The 21,592-nt window shown below is 38.2% G+C and overlaps 1 protein-coding gene across 2 annotated transcripts in view; it reads right to left on the bottom strand.

The window, feature by feature from the left end:
- The window catches only part of LOC117325193 (muscle, skeletal receptor tyrosine protein kinase-like), a 76,344-nt gene that overhangs the window by 21,270 nt on the left and 33,482 nt on the right, over window positions 1–21,592 (bottom strand). Inside the window, exons 3-5 of one of the 2 annotated variants that reach the window (XM_033881217.1) lie at window positions 19,420–19,547; window positions 18,382–18,601; window positions 11,475–11,511 (exon numbers count right to left, since the gene is read on the bottom strand). In XM_033881217.1, the coding sequence (XP_033737108.1) occupies window positions 11,475–11,511; window positions 18,382–18,601; window positions 19,420–19,547 (385 nt within the window). The remainder of the gene's footprint in view (window positions 1–11,474; window positions 11,512–18,381; window positions 18,602–19,419; window positions 19,548–21,592) is intronic. The other variant, XM_033881218.1, reaches the window with a different exon arrangement.

Raw genomic sequence — 21,592 nt, 5'->3', positions numbered from 1 at the left:
CACATGTTCGGGATTTCGTCTGGAGAAATGTCGGGGAACACATGTTCGGGATCTCGTCTGGAGACATGTCGGGGAACACATGTTCGGGATCTCGTCTGGAGACATGTCGGGGAACACATGTTCGGGATCTCGTCTGGAGACATGTCGGGGAACACATGTTCGGGATCTCGTCTGGAGACATGTCGGGGAACACATGTTCGGGATTTCGTCTGGAGACATGTCGGGGAACACATGTTCGGGATTTCGTCTGGAGACATGTCGGGGAACACATGTTCGGGATCTCGTCTGGAGACATGTCGGGGAACACATGTTCGGGATCTCGTCTGGAGACATGTCGGGGAACACATGTTCGGGATCTCGTCTGGAGACATGTCGGGGAACACATGTTCGGGATCTCGTCTGGAGACATGTCGGGGAACACATGTTCGGGATCTCGTCTGGAGACATGTCGGGGAACACATGTTCGGGATCTCGTCTGGAGACATGTCGGGGAACACATGTTCGGGATTTCGTCTGGAGACATGTCGGGGAACACATGTTCGGGATCTCGTCTGGAGACATGTCGGAGAACACATGTTCGGGATCTCGTCTGGAGACATGTCGGGGAACACATGTTCGGGATCTCGTCTGGAGACATGTCGGGGAACACATGTTCGATTGCTGTAATATCATCAGTGCATAAAGTACACTTCCATATGGATTTATTTATTTTTGATTAAACAAATCAATATCCTCTCTGACAACCTTTTAAACCAAAGATATTTCACACCAACGTAGATAGCAGTTTGACTTACTTGAAAACTTAGACCTAAATCTTGATAAAAAATCCAGATCTTATATGCAAAAGTATATGTTTATTCAAACTTGAAATATCTGAGATTAATTCTAGCATACCTGTACCAACTATTCTCTTTCATCTGGAATTTGAATGTTGTTAACTCAGCTATTTATTTTGATAACATTTATTTTTGTATCACTTTAAAGATTTTTAGCATTAAGTAATATCTACACAAGACTAAGGAAAAGCTGTTTAAGCAGTGTGACGACCAGTGCTTTCTGATCCTAACCCAAGTCCTCAAACAGTAAGAACCAGGTCAAACACACTTCAAAGCAAGGCAGAGCTATTTCTGATAAGTCTGTAGGATATTTCTTGTCAGAAATCAAAGAAGTATTCACTAGAAAGCAAATACAAGTCTGTACAATCAATAACGGCCAAGTAAATCCCTTGTAATTTGATTTTGTTACTTTTGTAATCTACAAAACATAACAGGGCATTCTCCTTAACCTTAATGTAAGGTGTCTGCATAAATATCAAGGGGATTATAATGACAAATATCAGTTTTGACCTAAATATTTCACAGACAAAAAATGCTACGTTTGCTCCCCTTTTGTGAACTTTTGTGAAGTTTTGCATGCGGAGTTGTATAACAGGATCAATAGTAACTATATAGCTACTGAATGTCTTTACTGGATAGCAAATGATACTTCACTGAAATTTTTTGTCTGAATTTCCAAAACATTAAAGGAAATCCCTTACAGAACCTTTATAAAATCCAGCTTGGTTCAGAATAAGTATTATTGTACAATTACATTATGTAGTGCATCTACATGTCGTGTGTAGATTTCAGTTATGGCAGAGAGCAGATTTAGAAATAAGGTATCGAAATCAGTTACTAGCCATGGGGTACCCCTGTGAAAATATGCAAGGAATAAATACACCATCAAATAATAATTGTCAAACAGATATAAAATGTAAATTTCTAGAAATCATCTTCTGAAATTTATTTCTAAAATTGATTCAGTCAATAATTGAAGCCAACAGCTTAGTAAGTTCTCTGTATCACACAGGATCTAGGTTAATAACACAGTCTGAAGGGTCATACAATCTAGTATGGACCTCAATGGTGGTCCATAATGGGTATACCATGCTATGAATCATTTTTGTGAGAGAATGACCGTCACAAAAAAAGTAAAGTATCCTAAAATGTCTACCTAGTTTAGCATTACAAAGTTTAAGTTAAAAGACACTTTATACATTAACAAAAAATGGCTAACAACGGTTTCATTGACATATAATTATGTAAATGCAAAAGCATTGTTGGAGTTTAATGAATTAGGAGTTATAAAGTCATAAAACCGATTGTTCAATATTACCCCCAGGCTCCACCACAAACTACCCACTCAAAGGTGACACGCAGCAACTCGACCTTCCTTAAAGTCAATATTTACACATGCATTATAATGTATATTGAATGTCAGCTATAAGAGAATGAGTTCACTAAGGCATACTGAAATAACAGTATAATTACTGCTTTGTGACCAGTTACAGTCTGTCTCAAAGTACTGGATGACTCAACACTTTACCAAAGCTACCTCAGCTCCAGCAAGTCAAAACTTTGCCTCCTACTAACTAACTTAGAGTTATCGGTCCATTGTGCTGTGGAAACGACAGGCAGGATACACATACATGTATGTGATGGAATAAACATCCATCTTTTCCATTAGTATGATATTAGAATAGAGACCCTGGGGAAGAATTCTGTGATACCAACCAGTACAGGGTATTTATACAGCAATGTCACCTGTAATGGGCCAGTCGAGATATTTATGAGCACCCTGGACCTTTGGTAGCTGGACTTGTGTTATGGTTCTTTGTTCTGAATCAAATGGTCAGTTATATTTATATAAACAGGAAGTCTGAAAAATCATCTGGTCTTTCACAGAGAAATACTATATTTTGCAGACAAAGAAAGTTGTACCATCACTTATCCTGGGGACAAAATATGGCATCTATGAAAGTATAAAATGTATGCAAGAAAACACACATAGCTTACACAACAATGAGTAAATGTCAAATGAAGTATTTTATATACTCAGATGACCTTGGTCACATGTCCAAGGTCATGTATCATCAGCCTTTAATGAAGACATTGCCAATTCTTCTAAAACACTACTCCCTACAGCTTCTCAACAAGATCAGCTGATGGGATTTGTACTCTGTTAAAAGCAACCCCAAACATATCTGACAGTATGCATGTCATCTGCGTCATTAGTAAATGGTCACTAACTTACAAAACAACACAAAAACAACTCAAAAACAATCAGCTAGTATATAAAGTGTGTGTCAATCATTTTTTTGACTATAGTACATATCAACTGTCTAACATTTCTGTTATAACTAGAGGGATGTAGCCTATACTCCTTTACTGCTGAGCGAAGGAAACTTGTAATAACATTACAACAGTTTCTTCTATCCAACAGATGAATATATATGTTTGGAAAAATCACAAACAAAAAGTAAATTGTAGGAAATATAATTAGATTCTTGGAAGCTGTTTGCATTACTATAATGGCTCTGTGGTAGAGCTACAGTATATCAAACAGAGTATCTGTTACTTGTTCAGCATGTTTACTGGGCATGTTGTCTGGATTCTGTGGAGACATGGAAGGTCCAACTCCAGCATGGTACAAAAACATGTCTTTGTCCTCTAATGTAATTCTACACAATTTCTACAATATGGCCTCATAAAATGTCGGTCTTCTTTAATATGTGCAGGCAACACAGTCTCAAGGTCATTCATGTACATATAGATGTTTCTAATGCTCAAAGTCAAGGTCATCCGTAGGCTGTATCTAACAGATGATTGTATATCAGGACATATGGCTACCTTAACAGTATTCTTTACAATAAATAGTCAAGGAAATGATAAAGAGTCGACATGACTCTGGGTATCTGGGATCTGAAATGCAATAACAAACACATACAAGACATTGAGATGAAATTTTCAGTTTTGTCAAAGTGCAATAAAGACATCAGATCATTTAGACAGGATCATGATAACAAATACCCTCAGTTCCAGACATGTATAACCCAGCTGAGACAAACCACAGAATCCCCCACCAGAACTCCGACCCCACCAGAACTCTGACATACTACATTACACCAAGGACCATTTGGAGTCTAATATAGTCAACCAAGAGACTTTTTATCTTGTAACATATTCCTAGTGTTACCATGCCTCACAGTTGTAAGTGTAATGAGCACAACATGCATCACATCACAATACTGTCTTGTAACCCACCCACCCCGCCTCCCAAAAAATCAATAAGTAAAACTGTCTCGTGTTCCTATACAAATACATGTACTCCTTCTCTCAAACTCACAACAACCCCACCACCACCCAACCAACCAAACAAGTTTTCTCTGGTGTTTTTTGAGGTACACTGGTACAGTGTACATCTATCAGCCAATACGATGACTTAAAACGTGTCTGTACATGTTTCACTAGTTCACATCCTGTTCCAACTCCTAAACATGCCTCGGTGCATTCCAGAATGCACGAATTCCAAAATGAGGACACATTTAAATGATACAATTTGCAATTACACTTAAGTGACATTCAAATTTTACAAGGCAATTATGTAAATGGTATAATGTGTGACTGCTATATCCTTATCACATTAATTTACTAATAGTTAGTTTGAATTGAAGCAGATCCCAGGCCAACTATAGCCAGTCTCCATGCTGTGATAAAATGTTCTGACATTATCTGTAATAACAGGATACATTAGTCATAACTTTGAAAATGTATCATTTTTTGTCAATGTAACCAATATTTTATCTAAAAAGCTGGAGATAAATAGAAATGTAAATCCAGCTCATGCTTGAGATAACTCACTTATTTATATGGGAGCTTGTTTAAATGTGGTTTCTATAAAGCTCAGTTGTAATACGTACCTAAAGTTTAATGAAACACCATGTTACAAAATTTGTACTGAATAGTAATTCATTAGGTCCGTAATTCATACTTAAATCTATCACTAATTGATTTCTCATCTACCTAGAAACCACATATGCTTCCTTCACCTCTATGAAAAATAGAAATTCAGATTCTGACAGCTTCCTGGGCTCTATTCTAAATCTGAAGTATTTTCTGTGGCTCACACCTGTTAACATCCACAAATATTCCATTCTCAGTCTGGGTTATGATCTGCTTCCTAAAGTTTGTTGTTACTGGTGGCCAAATGTTTCCAATCAGTCTATAACTGCCTCCCCCTCGTCTACAGAAGTGTACAGGCCGTGCAGGTCTGCCTCCCCCTCGTCTGCAGTAGTGTACATGCCGTGCAGGTCTGCCTCCCCCTCGTCTGCAGTAGTGTACATGCCGTGCAGGTCTGCCTCCCCCTCGTCTGCAGTAGTGTACATTGCCGTGCAGGTCTGCCTCCCCCTCGTCTGCAGTAGTGTACATGCCGTGCAGGTCTGCCTCCCCCTCGTCTGTAGTAGTGTACATGCCGTGCAGGTCTGCCTCCCCCTCGTCTGCAGTAGTGTACATGCCGTGCAGGTCTGCCTCCCCCTCGTCTGCAGTAGTGTACATGCCGTGCAGGTCTGCCTCCCCCTCGTCTGCAGTAGTGTACATGCCGTGCAGGTCTGCCTCCCCCTCGTCTGCAGTAGTGTACATGCCGTGCAGGTCTGCCTCCCCCTCGTAGTCAGAAGTGTACATGCCGTGCAGGTCTGCCTCCCCCTCGTAGTCAGAAGTGTACATGCCGTGCAGGTCTGCCTCCCCCTCGTCTACAGAAGTGTACATGCCGTGCAGGTCTGCCTCCCCCTCGTCTACAGAAGTGTACATGCCGTGCAGGTCTGCCTCCCCCTCGTCTGCAGAAGTGTACATGCCGTGCAGGTCTGCCTCCCCCTCGTCTGCAGTAGTGTACATGCCGTGCAGGTCTGCCTCCCCCTCGTCTGCAGTAGTGTACATGCCGTGCAGGTCTGCAGACATGTCAGACAACACCCCCTTTACCCACAGGTGTTTTCTACAAATTATACATGCAGATCTGTATAGATGGTGAAGTGTATACTTATTTTTAATTAAGTGACCTTCTCATCTACACAATAATGTTTTGCATGACTGTTTTATCTACTACACCACAAACCCTAGCAAAGCCAACTACTGTATACATGTGATGGTGTAGGAGGTGATCATGTGATGGTGTAGGAGGTGATCATGTGATGGTGTAGGATGTGATCATGTGATGGTGTAGGATGTGATCATGTGATGGTGTAGGTGATCATGTGATGGTGTAGGATGTGATCATGTGATGGTGTAGGATGTGATCATGTGATGGTGTAAGAGGTGATCATGTGATGGTGTAAGAGGTGATCATGTGATGGTGTAGGATGGCATCATGTGATGGTGTAGGAGATGATCATGTGATGGTGTAGGAGATGACCATGTGATGGTGTAGGAGATGATCATGTGATGGTGTAGGATGTGATCATGTGATGGTGTAGGATGTGATCATGTGATGGTGTAGGATGTGATCATGTGATGGTGTAGGAGATGATCATGTGATGGTGTAGGAGATGATCATGTGATGGTGTAGGAGGTGATCATGTGATGGTGTGGGAGATGATCATGTGATGGTGTAGGTGATCATGTGATGGTGTAAGAGATGATCATGTGATGGTGTAGGATGTGATCATGTGATGTGTAGGAGATGATCATGTGATGGTGTAAGAGGTGATCATGTGATGGTGTAGGAGGTGATCATGTGAAGGTGTAGGATGTGATCATGTGATGGTGTAAGAGGTGATCATGTGATGGTGTAGGAGGTGATCATGTGATGGTGTAGGAGGTGATCATATGATGGTGTAGGAGGTGATCATGTGATGGTGTAGGAGGTGATCATGTGATGGTGTAAGAGGTGATCATGTGATGGTGTAAGAGATGATCATGTGATGGTGTAGGATGTGATCATGTGATGGTGTAGGATGTGATCATGTGATGGTGTAGGATGTGATCATGTGATGGTGTAGGAGGTGATCATGTGATGGTGTAGGAGGTGATCATGTGATGGTGTAGGAGGTGATCATGTCATGGTGTAGGAGGTGATCATGTCATGGTGTAGGAGGTGATCATGTGATGTGTAGGAGGTGATCATGTGATGACAAATTTTTATTTTCTACAAGTCTGCACTATTAACTGTAATTATCATCGAAAGGAATTAAGTAAAAGAAATATATTTCTATTCTGTCAGAGTTTCATACGCCATCATTAATCTTGCAGTATGCACTATGCACATAAATATGCAGCAATTATAACTCTATACAAATTTTTGAAAGATGGTTATGTAGATGGTAAAGATGACAATACTCTTTTATCATTATAACAATGAAGATGGTTATTGGGACAGATGACAATACACTCTTATCATTCATGTATCAGTCTTTGCTACAGTTTGTCAAGTAATTAGTTATCCCAAGAGATCATTACAAGTTACATCATACCTGATTGTATGTACCACAAGAGGGAGTGCTGGTAATGATGATCAGTCACATTTCAGCAATATCCCCTGAAAGTCACCTACATTACACCTCAGGTGTCCCTGGTTATTCCTCAGGTCTCTCAGTGCAAAACATAATACACAGTTACAACTACTGTCAATGGTTTTCCTACCCACTTTACAACTACTGTCAATGGTTTTCCTACCCACTTTACAACTACTGTCAATGGTTTTCCTACCCACTACACAGTTACAACTACTGTCAATGGTTTTCCTACCCACTACACAGTTACAACTACTGTCAGTGGTTTTCCTACCCACTACACAGTTACAACTACTGTCAATGGTTTTCCTACCCACTACACAGTTACAACTACTATCAATGGTTTTCCTACCCACTACACAGTTACAACTACTGTCAATGGTTTTCCTACCCACTACACAGTTACAACTGCTGTCAATGGTTCCTCCAATAAATCTCCCAAATCCAGATGCATTACTTAGTATGAACATTGTCTTTTTAAGATCAATATTTTCGAGTTTTAAATGCAGCTCAAATAAACCTGTGAGGATGAAGGTCTCTCCAGTAGGGATTTCGATGATCAATGTGAAAGTTGTCTCCTCATTTTGGACCCAATGACAACAAATCTTGTTAGGTCATCATTTCCAAGATGTTTTGGCTGTGTTATTGCCTCCCCTTTTCCCCCCTCTAACACCAATATTAGTTGATGAGGGAACCGGCACCTCCAGCTACTGCAGTATATTTACATTAGCCCCTTGCCATGTTTTTTAGAGATGTCAAACATGACAAAAAACAAGACTCATAGACACCTCCAGTTTTGCAAGGAGACGGAACCAAACCCCACTTATGTGTGAAAGGATCAGGCAGCCGTGACTTTCCCACGAACACCCTCCTTACCAGTTTAGGGATGCACACTATGTGTGTAAGGCAGGGAGTGTGGAGATACATATCTCACCTAGGGTCCCAGTATTCAGGCCTTGCTTGATGGCCATCAAATATAAAAAAAACACATTAAAGTTAATTAAGAAATTCCAGCATTTTTCATCCTGAATTCCACATCAATTTCTGCATATTGTATAGCATACTAAAGTGAACGTAACAAGTTAATAATTGGTTTAAAAGACTCATTCCATCAATTATCAGGAAATAAATGCTATTAACATGATATAAATGCTATCAGCCTATCACCATTCAAGGTTCGAGTGTCAGATCAGTTGTTATTTCTCTCTTAAAGCTACATCAATATACCAACAGCTTCTTTATTGATCTGTATCACAGATTCCTTCAAGATTCGCCTCATAAGATGTAACTTTCTAAAGGAATTTTCACCTAACATACTAACATCACCTCAAGTCCTCCGTCAAATCTCTCACAGCTGATCTTGACATACGTTAGGTAATGTCACTTTCTTGAAAACATAAAACATGCTCCCTAATATTTCAAGATGTCATCATCAATTTCAAAGAAACTGAGATCAAATCTTGCTTTCAAAAGCTACAATCATGATCAATCATGAGGTGCTCACATTAACTTTCCTTAAAAGACAAATTGCCTATAAATCATGTATGCATTAATGTCAAAGGCACGGAATGATAAATGTAAGTGGGGTTTATATACCCAGTATAAGGTGGGGTTTATATACCCAGTATAAGGTGGGGTTTATATACCCAGTGTAAGGTGGGGTTTATATACCCAGTATAAGGTGGGTTTTATATACCCAGTATAAGGTGGGGTTTATATACCCAGTATAAGGTGGGGTTTATATACCCAGTATAAGGTGAGGTTTATATACCCAGTATAAGGTGGGGTCTATATACCCAGTATAAGGAAGGTGGGGTTTATATACCCAGTATAAGGTGGGGTTTATATACTCAGTATAAGGTGGGTTTTATATACCCAGTATAAGGTGGGGTTTATATACCCAGTATAAGGCGGGGTTTATATACCCAGTATAAAGGAGTGGGGTTATAGATCACAGTGTAAGGTAGGGGTTTATATACCCAGTAGTAAGGTGGGGTTTATATACCCAGTAGAAGGTGGGGGTTTATATACCCAGTATAAGGTGGGGTTTATCTAACCCAGTTATAAGGTGGGGGGTTATATATCCCATATAACGTGGGTTTATATACCCAGTATAAGGTGGGTTTTATATACCCAGTGTAAAGGTGGGGGTTTATATACCAGATCTAAAGGGTGAGGGTTTATATCCCATGCGTATAAGTAAAGGTGGGGTTTATATACCCCGTATACGGTGGGGTTTATATACCCAGTAGTATAGGTGAGGGTTTGATATACCCAGTAGTAAGGTAGGGTTATTATATACCCAGTTATAAGGTGGGTTTATATACCAGTATAAGGTGGGGTTTATATACCCAGTATAAGGTGGGTTTATATAACCAGTATAAGGTGGGTTTATATACCCATTATAGGAAGGTGGGGTTTTATATACCCCTGTATAAGGTGGGGTTTATATACCCAGTATAAGGTGGGGTTTATATACCCAGTATAAGGTGGGGTTTATATACCCAGTATAAGGTGGGGTTTATATACCCAGTGTAAGGTGGGGTTTATATACCCAGTATAAAGTGAGGTTTATATACCCAGTATAAGGTGGGGTTTATATACCCATGCAGTATAAGGAAGGTGGGGTTTATATACCCAGTATAAGGTGGGGTTTATATACCCAGTATAAGGTGGGGTTTATATACCCAGTATAAGGTGGGTTTTATATACCCAGTATAAGGAGTGGTTTATATACCCAGTGTAAGGTTGGGTTTATATACCCAGTATAAGGAAGGTGGGGTTTATATACCCTGTATAAGGTGGGTTTTATATACCCAGTATAAGGTGGGTTTTATATACCCAGTATAAGGTGGGGTTTATATACCCAGTATAAGGTGGGGTTTATATACCCAGTATAAGGTGGGGTTTATATACCCAGTGTAAGGTGGGGTTTATATACCCAGTGTAAGGTTGGGTTTATATACCCAGTATAAGGTGGGTTTTATATACCCAGTATAAGGTGGGTTTATATACCCAGTATAAGGTGGGTTTATATACCCAGTGTAAGGTGGGTTTTATATACCCAGTATAAGGTGGGGTTTATATACCCAGTATAAGGAAGGTGGGGTTTATATACTCAGTATAAGGTGGGGTTTATATACCCAGTATAAGGTGGGGTTTATATACCCAGTATAAGGTGGGTTTATATACCCAGTATAAGGTGGGTTTATATACCCAGTATAAGGTGGGTTTATATACCCAGTGTAAGGTGGGGTTTATATACCCAGTATAAGGTGGGGTTTATATACCCTGTATAAGGTTGGGTTTATATACCCAGTATGACCTGTGTTATATCATAATATACCACCATAACCAAAGGTACATCCACCATAACTAAACCATAACCTGAGTTACATTAAATCACATGTGTTCCATAAAACTTCCTCTATCCATAATCTGTCCATAAACAGTAGCAGCTTAATCAATTATCACACAATCACAGAACACCCTGCATTCAGTGAAATAACACTTTATAATATGGTTTTATGGTAAGGTGATTAAAGAGGTCATACCCTTTATCTATGTGCAGACAACTCTTCCATCCAATCATTTGATTTGATCAAACAGACAAATCAAACAGACATGGTAGGAATTATGTCTGGATATTGTTAAAGGAGTATCATATGTTCTGCATTATTAATTATATAGAAACTGTCTGTGGTTCAAGAAAGTGAAAGATATTATCCTACAATTGTACATTATTTATTTGACAAAAAAGTTGAAAGTGCACATGATTTTTAAATCTTCATTTTTCAACCAAACAATTTTTTTTTAATCCTGCCAGTGACTGATTATCACCTAAAGTCTGACTGGTTTGTGTTTGTAAAAAGCAAAATTTATCAATGAAATACATCTCTCATTTCTAAAACAGTAGCAAATCTTTTTTTATTTATTTACTTTTTTGTTGTCTCTAAATATTGTTGACATCTTTATGTTGAAAGGCAAAACAGAGAAAAGCGTTGTTTTTAGAAATTTTATAAGATAACACAAATGTTAGTTTATTTCCGTTATCGACCGTGTATGAGGCTTTACCTCGCAATGTTACAGAATGGTGTAGAATAACAAGGTCTAATGTAAAAGAATGGAGTTTAAAATTGAATAAAATGGTACTCACCCTTGTGGAGGCTTGGCTGTTCCAGCATGGACTTCTACTGAAGTAAAAGAGATAAATTCCAGGATAACAATGATCCAAACCACAAAACAAGTTTCTACAAATCCTTTTCTTCTCAATGAAATATTACATTTCGGAGCTAGGAGATGATAACCATGTTTCACCCCCATGACGAATCAACAAATACACGCTCTAAATCAATTTTTCTCTTTATCCCGATTAACACACGGGTTACAGCAGACCCGGAGACACCCTTACATCAGCTGCTAGAGATTAGTCCGTGTGTGTCTATGAAGAAATACTTTCATAACCTAAGGAACAAGTGTTTTAGAACTCAAGTGGTGCCAGCCCTTCCTAGTTAACACACAGGTTGTCCTATGATGCCGTCTGCTTTTATTTCACTCCTGGCTGCACATGGATGCCATCACAATGAGCTCTCAAATCTCACTTCTGATACTTTTCTCCAAGACTTAAGAAGTAAGTTCTCCTTAGAGTGAAATTCCTTTGAAAACTCCTGTAAAAATTTTCTCCCTCTGCATGTGCTTTGCTAAAACTTGTCAACTCAAAAACCACACAATATAGAACAGCTGCGCCATCACCAGCGTCTACTCTCACTACAGCAAATTGTCCTACACAAATAATCCCAAAAATTTGGGAATGATTGGAAGTGAGAATCTGAAGCGCGGTTCAATATTTATACAGAATTTCGAGAAAATTTGATTTGTACTGAAACTGGTCTGCAGTATTGACAGTGTTAATCCTGTGTACATATAGAAAGGGAAGCAGAGATACGGCTGCCTACTAATACATATGTACGGTACCAGCAGGTTGGCTGTCTCAAAGCAAATGAAAACTTCTGTCATGAAAAAAACACCCTTGCAGCTGTCACGCTATGCACTGAACTTGACTGTATTTGTTTTATCTTAATTGAGAAGTGGTATTTAAATCCAAAACTTTTTTACTGAGTCTCAGAGAAGTGTCTCCCAATATGCCAGAGGTCTGCTCTCCTATGTTGCTAGAGATGTTTTATTTGCAGTAAATACTCAGCTCTTTATCTGCCGTTCTCAGCCAGTCATTAGTAGTCTGCTAATCTCCCAAAAGTTTCATCAAAAATTTGATATCTGACCTATATCTCTATTTCCTGGACTGAGTAAACGATGGGGGCTACACTTAGCCTCAAAGACTCTGAAGAAAAATAAACATCACACATGTCATCTGTATCTATGTGAGCTGCTGAGGCAATACTGATAATATCAGCTTCATCTATCCAGGGGTTTTCAGCGTTCCTTCTACAAATATCTTCTATGTATTCACGCTCTTGCACAGCAGGGCATCAAAAAACCATATCCTACATAAATATCTATGTATTTCTATTCAAACCCACTTCAATGTGATTCATGCTAAAATACATGTGGGAAATACCGAAAAGGTTATCACTTGTAATCAGTAAATATCCATCCCCTATACCAAGAGGAAATAACTGCTGATAAACCGTAAATATCGCTCCAATCCTTTCTACTGAATGAATGGAGTTCCTTATGTTCCCACTTACGTCCTTATCAATAGTAAAGAAATTGTTTTTTATCTGATGTACTTGAGGAAAATGTATCCATTTTTAACTTTAAGACAAGACTGTTACAAGAAATTCCTTGTGAGTGCACAATCTGAGCTTTTTTTAGGGAAAAATCCAAATCTGTCACTGTTTTAAATGTATTTCAAGTCACTCAAGAAAGCTCTCTTGGCACAAAACCTGAGGTAGGAAACTTCTCAAAACCGAAAATCTGTACCCCTAGTGACTAATACTGATGATGGGCTACAGTAAAATGTCTGTGTCTCCCTAGTGACAAAGGTCTGTATCTCCCTAGTGACAAAGGTTTGTATCTCCCTGGTGACAAAGGTCTGTATCTCCTTGGTGACAAAGGTCTGTATCTCCCTAGTGACAAAGGTCTGTATCTCCCTAGCAACAAAGGTCAGTGTCTCCCTGGTGACAAAGGTCTGTATCTCCTTAATGTCAAAGGTATGTATCTCCCTAGTGACAACACTCTATATCTCCATAGCAACAAAGGTCTGCATCTCCCTAGTGACAAAGGTCTGTCTTTCCCTTGTGACAAAGGTCTGTATCACTAACAGAAATGGTCTGTAGCTCCCTAGTGAAAAGGTCTATATCTCTCTGGTGACAAAGGTCTGTACAACTAACAGAAATGGTCTGTAGTTCCCTAGTGAAAAGGTCTGTATCTCCCTAGTAACAGATTTTTTGTATAACGGTAAATCCCTTAATGATGACTATTGATAAATATAAATCTCTTCTGCGACTTCCTGTATCTAATGTATCTCACTATGTTCCTACAAATTGAATGTCAAACACAAGCCCTGGTCAGCCTGTTACGAAACTGGCTGAAGGTCTTCCAAATCACATCAAGATTTCATCAGATTTCTCTTACACATTTGATCCAAATGAAACAAGTAAGACATCAAGTTATATAGCCATCACCTTCTGTCAATGAGTTGCCAGTCTCTATCATTTAACGGATAAAATCACTTATATATATATATAGGCCTTATTGCACAACTCAGCTGCACAAATGAAAGCTCCAGAGACCTATAAGCTTAAACAGTTCACGACCTTCCTTGGTAATTATCCCAGGCAAAGACTGACAGTATCTCTCCTCCTTCTGCACAATCTATCTACACAACACTGAAAATGACTTCACTATTGGCAACATGAACATACATGTAGTGCTCCGTCCAACTAAATCCTTGTTTGAGTCATAATGTTATTTATTTATACACAACAATGTCCTTGGGGTATGTTTTTCATTTAAATCAAATGGCCAGTGTTTAAATGTCCCATGTATTAGACCATCGGTCAAGCTGGGGGGAAAGCAGGGGCCATAGGGGATCCAGGCACTGTGGTCAAACTAATGATAAATCAATACCCAGTATCTATATATACTGAAATATTGTGAGATTGTTATTAACAGATCTTGTCTCCACAAATAATCTGATATAAAGATGATCTACATATAGTTTGGGGAAATGTAACGGTCCTTTACCAGAGCCCCAAGCATGTGTATAGTATGTGTGTTTGTTGTAGTTCTTAACTTAACAAAAGGGAGAACAAGTTAAACCTTAAACTCAACACAGGAACTAAATCAAACAACACAACTATTGCTATAAAACTCAGTTGAATATATTTGTGTAAGAGGAAGGAATAATGCAAAATTCTCTCAGGCAAAGTCATTGAATTGTTGCTGCCATATCATGCTTAATTGCTATATAGGCAGTTTCCAGGAAAATTGATGACAAAGTAGTTCTAAACAGATGCCTTCACTGTACCAAAAAATTATCATACCATGCATGTCATTGAAACACCTCTGTCCATATACCACAGGTACTGTTACAATACCTATAGTCCCTATACAAGGTGTACAGATATAATACCTATAGTCCCTATACCAGGTGTACAGATATAATACCTATAGTCCCCATACCAGGTGTACAGATATAATACCTATAGTCCCTGTACCAGGTGTACAGATATAATACCTATAGTCCCTGTACCAGGTGTACAGATATAATACCTATAGTCCCTATACCAGGTGTACAGATATAATACCTATAGTCCCCATACCAGGTGTACAGATATAATACCTATAGTACCTATACCAGGTGTACAGATATAATACCTATAGTCCCCATACCAGGTGTACAGATACCTATAGTCCCTACACCTGGTGTACAGATATAATACCTATAGTCCCTATACCAGGTGTACAGATATACATAATGTAATACCTATAGTCCCCATACCAGGTGTACAGATATAATACCTATAGTCCCCATACCAGGTGTACAGATATAATACCTATAGTACCTATACCAGGTGTACAGATATAAAACCTATAGTCCCCATACCAGGTGTACAGATATAATACCTATAGTCCCCATACCAGGTGTACAGATATAATACCTATAGTCCCCATACCAGGTGTACAGATATAATACCTATAGTCCCCATACCAGGTGTACAGATATAATACCTATAGTACCTATACCAGGTGTACAGATATAATACCTATAGTACCTATACCAGGTGTACAGATATAATACCTATAGTCCCCATACCAGGTGTACAGATATAATACCTATAGTCCCTATACCAGGTGTACAGATATAATACCTATAGTTCCTATACCAGGTGTACAGATACAATACCTATAGTCCCTATACCAGGTGTACAGATATAATACCTATAGTCACTATACCAGGTGTACAGATATAATACCTATAGTCACTATACCAGGTGTACAGATATAATACCTATAGTCCCTATACTAGGTGTACAGATATAATACCTATAGTCCCTATACCAGGTGTACAGATATAATACCTATAGTCCCTATACCAGGTGTACAGATATAATACCTATAGTCACTATACCAGGTGTACAGATATAATACCTATAGTCCCTATACCAGGTGTACAGATATAATACCTATAGTCACTATACCAGGTGTACAGATATAATACCTATAGTCACTATACCAGGTGTACAGATATAATACCTATAGTCCCTATACTAGGTGTACAGATATAATACCTATAGTCCCTATACCAGGTGTACAGATATAATACCTATAGTCCCTGTACCAGGTGTACAGATATAATACCTATAGTCCCTATACCAGGTGTACAGATATAATACCTATAGTCCCTATACCAGGTGTACAGATATAATACCTATAGTCCCTTTACCAGGTGTACAGATATAATACCTATAGTCACTATACCAGGTGTACAGATATAATACCTATAGTCCCTATACTAGGTGTACAGATATAATACCTATAGTCACTATACCAGGTGTACAGATATAATACCTATAGTCCCTGTACCAGGTGTACAGATATAATACCTCAGTCCCTGTACCAGGTGTACAGTGATAATACCTATAGTCCCTATACCAGGTGTACAGATATAATACCTATAGTCCCTATACCAGGTGTACAGATATAATACCTATAGTCCCTATACCAGGTGTACAGATATAATACCTATAGTCCCTATACCAGGTGTACAGATATAACACCTATAGTCCCTATACCAGGTGTACAGATATAATACCTATAGTCCCTATACCAGGTGTACAGATATAATACCTATAGTCCCTATACCAGGTGTACAGATATAACACCTATAGTCCCTATACCAGGTGTACAGATATAATACCTATAGTCCCTATACCAGGTGTACAGATATAATACCTATAGTCCCTATACCAGGTGAACACTATACAACTACAAGCCTTCCCTTGTCTTTTAATACAAGAGCATAAAATATAAATTATTAGCTATATATACTAATGGGAACTTGTTTCTGAAAATTTCTCGCTTCAAATTTCTGATTACCTCCCTTGAATGATCAATTTGAGTATGCATGTATATAACCATAGAAGGTGGTATAGGGTGTCTTTGTGTGTCTTTGGTTGGAGAAGGGAGAAGTTTAGTGGGATTGACTTGCCAATCGAAATGCTGGTGGCTATATGTAAACTCAAATGGCATCCATCGAGTGTTTAGAGGTCCTAGGTTTGAGTCCCGTCTGGCCGTGCATTTTTTCTCTCCTAGCTATTACAATGTGTGCCCTATATACTAAAGATAACAGGGAGGAACGAGATAAAACTGGACTTGGGTCTATACCAGTACATATCTAGAGTTTGGTAGTCCTGGGTTGAAGTCCTGAGTTGAAGTCCTGCTCTCGCCCTATTACACATATAACAAAGTGGGGTGTACCCCATAAAGGGATGCCTTTATGAACATCATAATTTCTGTATAAATAAATTAGTACTTGGTGAATAATTTAGTGTAGAATACCGCCTCAGTACAAATCACTGTACTACTACTAGTGTGTGATGTTGACAGTACAGCCAGGTGACGAGGAATTCCTTGGCCAGTTAGGTGTGACTACATTATACAGAAATTAAACACAACTATGCCTGGGGCACACAACACTGCTGTTATCCACTGTGTAATGGCCAGTCAAATGGGATTCAATCATCAGTATACAGCATTTTAAATACCTCAAATTCTTGTGATATTTGCATTATTTATTTTTTATACAATTCCTTTTTACACATCAATTTACCCCTGATAACAGTCTGGTACAGTATACATAAAAAATTATTTCTTGTTATCTTTAAAATTCCTTCCTATAAGAATTTGTGAGTTTATATGGGTTGATGTCAGTGATAACATTATGATTTACATGTTATGCTATATATAAATACTCATGATTGACATGCCGTATATGCTGGGAAAACGACCCAGTCCTGACCTTTCTAAACAACATACCTGTCCCAAGGTAAATTCAGGTAACATGATCAGGCACTTGGTGCATGTTACACATCTAATGTATTAGCTAAACAACATAACTGTTTATCAGACATATTTGGATAACAATATAAACATCACTTTTTTATTCATTTCCTGTTTTTAATTTTGAAAAGTTACCTAATTGTCAAACTTTAAGAATGTATATCAATCACGCTGGAGAAATTCTAGACAAGGCTTCCAGCATGTCATTTATATTGTAGATGATCTTAAGTTAGACAAGGAGTCAGAATTATCACTGGTTGAGAGACAAGGATCAGAGGCATCCATGTTTTTATTACATAACTCATTTATCTCCCTGTCTGAGAAATGGCAGCCTACCTCATTCATTACTTTCCAGATTCACACGATACAGTTCTGATAAATGATATATCCCTTACCAATCCAGAACCATAGGTTATAGATAAGTCTACATTGATGCTCAAATAATCATCTAAACATTGAAGTGGATGACTTAATTTGATCTAATAGTAAATGCATTTAATTACAATGATTTTAGTATTCAATTAATATACCACATTTACCTGTATTGACAGGGATAGGTACAACCCTCGCTTCACGGTGAATTGGAAATGGTCTTCCCTTTGGTGTGTTCACAGCAGTACAGTTGTATATCGCTTCCTCTGTGACATTCCCAATCCAGAGCCGAGACAATTCTGTTTCAGTTCCAGTAAACTCTACGGAGGCTGTGGCCTTGTACATGTTGTAAGTGATTTCCATCCCCATGGGGTAGGGCTTATGTAGCTGAAATCACCACAGATATTATTCACACTTAAACAGAATTCAATGAGACTGAAAAGACATATTGGGAATTATATCACTCTGTTCAATAACATGCAAGTGTTATGATATTTTTTTTATATATGGGATCCAAAATGAGTTTTCAGTTAAGATTTTATGTAACAAGTCTTACGAGGTTTTTTTGTAAGCCTTAATGATGAGATACTTTTATCACACAAATAAGGAAGCTTCCATTTTGACAGGTTTTATAGACAAAATGTGGAGGTATTAATCAAACGGAGACAGCAATTTTGTTGCATTATCCACAGTTCATGACGTCTATATTATGCCATCACACTAGTGACACATGTAAAAACATCACACAGATTAATTCACTGGATAACAGGCTGATTATGTGACAAATATGTGTAAGTTGGAAATGTTTATGAATTACACAAAATGTTTAACATCAAATAAAAAAATCATTCTGCTGATAAAAGCTATAGCAAAACAAAATCCTGAAATTGTATAATTTCTCTCTAAGAACCCTAACATTCCTGAGTTGTGATTAAGCAGTCTTCAGGTACATGTGCACCTGATGCATAGATATAGAGATAATGTTTACAACAGACAAATCAGATAGCACCTATTTATTAACACTTCAAAGGCTGTAGTAAGCTTTTTATTACAAGGGAGATAACTCTTATTCAATGTGGGTGGCTCAGCTATGATTTAAATTTCAGTCAGGAAGCAGATGAAAATAGAACTATGTATGTTTATTTCTATAATTATGATCACAATAATATACTGATGTATAAGATAATTCAGGAATTGTATGTTACCCAGATGCCATTTTTGAACCACTTGATCGTAGGCTTCGGTACACCAGTCACAATACATGTCAGTTCCACAGCCACTCCAAATTTGACATGGCGGTCATGGGGACCCTTCTCTATGAAACGTGCAGGTACTGTAAATATAGAATAACAGGTGTGGATAGATCAAAGGTGAAGTTATAGGTGTAGACAAATCAACAGGTAAAGTTACAGGTATGGACAGATCAAAGGTAAAGTTACAGGTGTGGACAGATCAAAGGTGAAGTTACAGGTGTGGACAGATCAACAGGTAAAGTTACAGGTATGGACAGATCACAGGTAAAGTTATAGGTGTGGACAGATCAAAGGTAAAGTTACAGGTGTGGACAGATCAAAGGTAAAGTAACAGGTATGGACAGATCAAAGGTAAAGTTACAGGTGTGGACAGATCAAAGGTAAAGTTACAGGTGTGGACAGATCAAAGGTAAAGTTACAGGTGTGGACAGATCAAAGGTAAAGTTACAGGTGTGGACAGATCAAAGGTTAGGTTACAGGTGTGGACAGATCAAAGGTAAAGTTACAGGTGTGGACAAATCAAAGGTAAAATTACAGGAAATTACAGGTATTGTCAGATCAAATGGCAGAATTGTAGGTGTGGTCAGATCAAATTGTAAAATATATGTTTGGTCAGATGGAAAACGAAATTACAAGGTGAGGTGTGATAAAATACCTGGTATTAGTATCTTATTAAAGTACATGTAGCTGCAGGTGTGATGATATTAAGATTGTCATCAATGTCTCAATTTATACAGGAGGGCATTGTTCTCCATACAGTTTGTGCAGGTTATAAATGGATTGCTCAGATTTGTAGATTATGACCTACAGAGCCACATTTTCTGCTGGGAGATCCATCAGATGTCTAAACCTAATCTGACAAATTACAGGTACCTTGTACGATAACAGCATGTGTTTACCATGTGAATTTTTACAGATAATTCAATGTAGGATCTAACTTACATGTAACATCCATCATCACATCTGACATAGATTTTGCTACCTAACAGGTGCTGTATGTACCCAAATATAAATTGCTGTACCTATGTACCCAAAGGTAAACTCTGCATGTCCCCAAAAGTAAATTGTGTACAAGTCTTTACCCAAAGTTTAATTGCTGTATTTACCAAAAGATAAATTGTTGTATATAACCAAACGTAAACTCTGTAAGTACCAAAAGGTAAATTTTGTATGTACCCGAAGGTAAATTGCTGTATGTACTACATTTGACATGTGTGCTCCTGTCAATTTTGCAGGTAAATTGTGATAAGTATGACACAATTTCCTGTCATTTTACAGGTCGAGTACACATTCTGTTATCAGCGAAACCACTTCAGTTTATCATATGGGAAACAATTTATTTGCAGACTTTGGGGTTTTGATCCTAAAATTCACTGTATAAATAAACAAGTATGTGTAAATGAAGAATACACTTCCTATACAGATACACAGGCGTACACCAGATCACCTGTTTCTTACCAGCACCTGTTATTTAAGGGGGCACAGGTAATTAGACCCCCTTACTCACAAACTGTCTGAAGTTTTAATCATTAAAAGCAGTTCAGCTGTCCGATCATACCTCATTACATGTTCAGATTAGAAATAATTTTCTTTGGCTTGACCAATATGGGCATGTTTACAGGAAAACCTGTTTAACCTGGCGAGGGTGACCAAATGTTTACAGGAAAGCCTGTTTAACTTGGCAAGGATGTTTTGATTATGCACAGATGTTTAAAGATCAAAACACTAATTAATCCATCTTTAACTGGATTGATGAAGTAAACGAGATTGATTTTATGTTTCAGTATCAAAGATTTTCAATACCAAGGTCACTACATCCTTCCATGTATGAGGTAAATCTAGCTGCCATTTTATTACCTAAAATGATCTCCATAAATAATACTATCTCCTTACCAAATGCTGTATTATCTCCCTTGTAATACACTGTCTTCCTCTTTGAATGTTATCTCCCTTGTATATTATCTCCCTTGAATATTATCTCCCCTTGTATATTATCTCCCTTGTATATTATCTCCCCTTGTATATTATCTCCCTTGTATATATTATCTCCCCTTGTATGTTACATGTATAACCCCTGAGTATTATCTCCCCTTGTATATTATCTCCCCTTGTATATTATCTCCCT

This window comes from Pecten maximus, chromosome 4 (genome assembly GCF_902652985.1).
Source record: "Pecten maximus chromosome 4, xPecMax1.1, whole genome shotgun sequence".
NCBI lineage: Eukaryota > Metazoa > Mollusca > Bivalvia > Pectinida > Pectinidae > Pecten > Pecten maximus.
The sequence above is the reverse complement of the archived record's forward strand: the minus strand, read 5'-3'. Positions and strand labels throughout refer to the sequence as shown.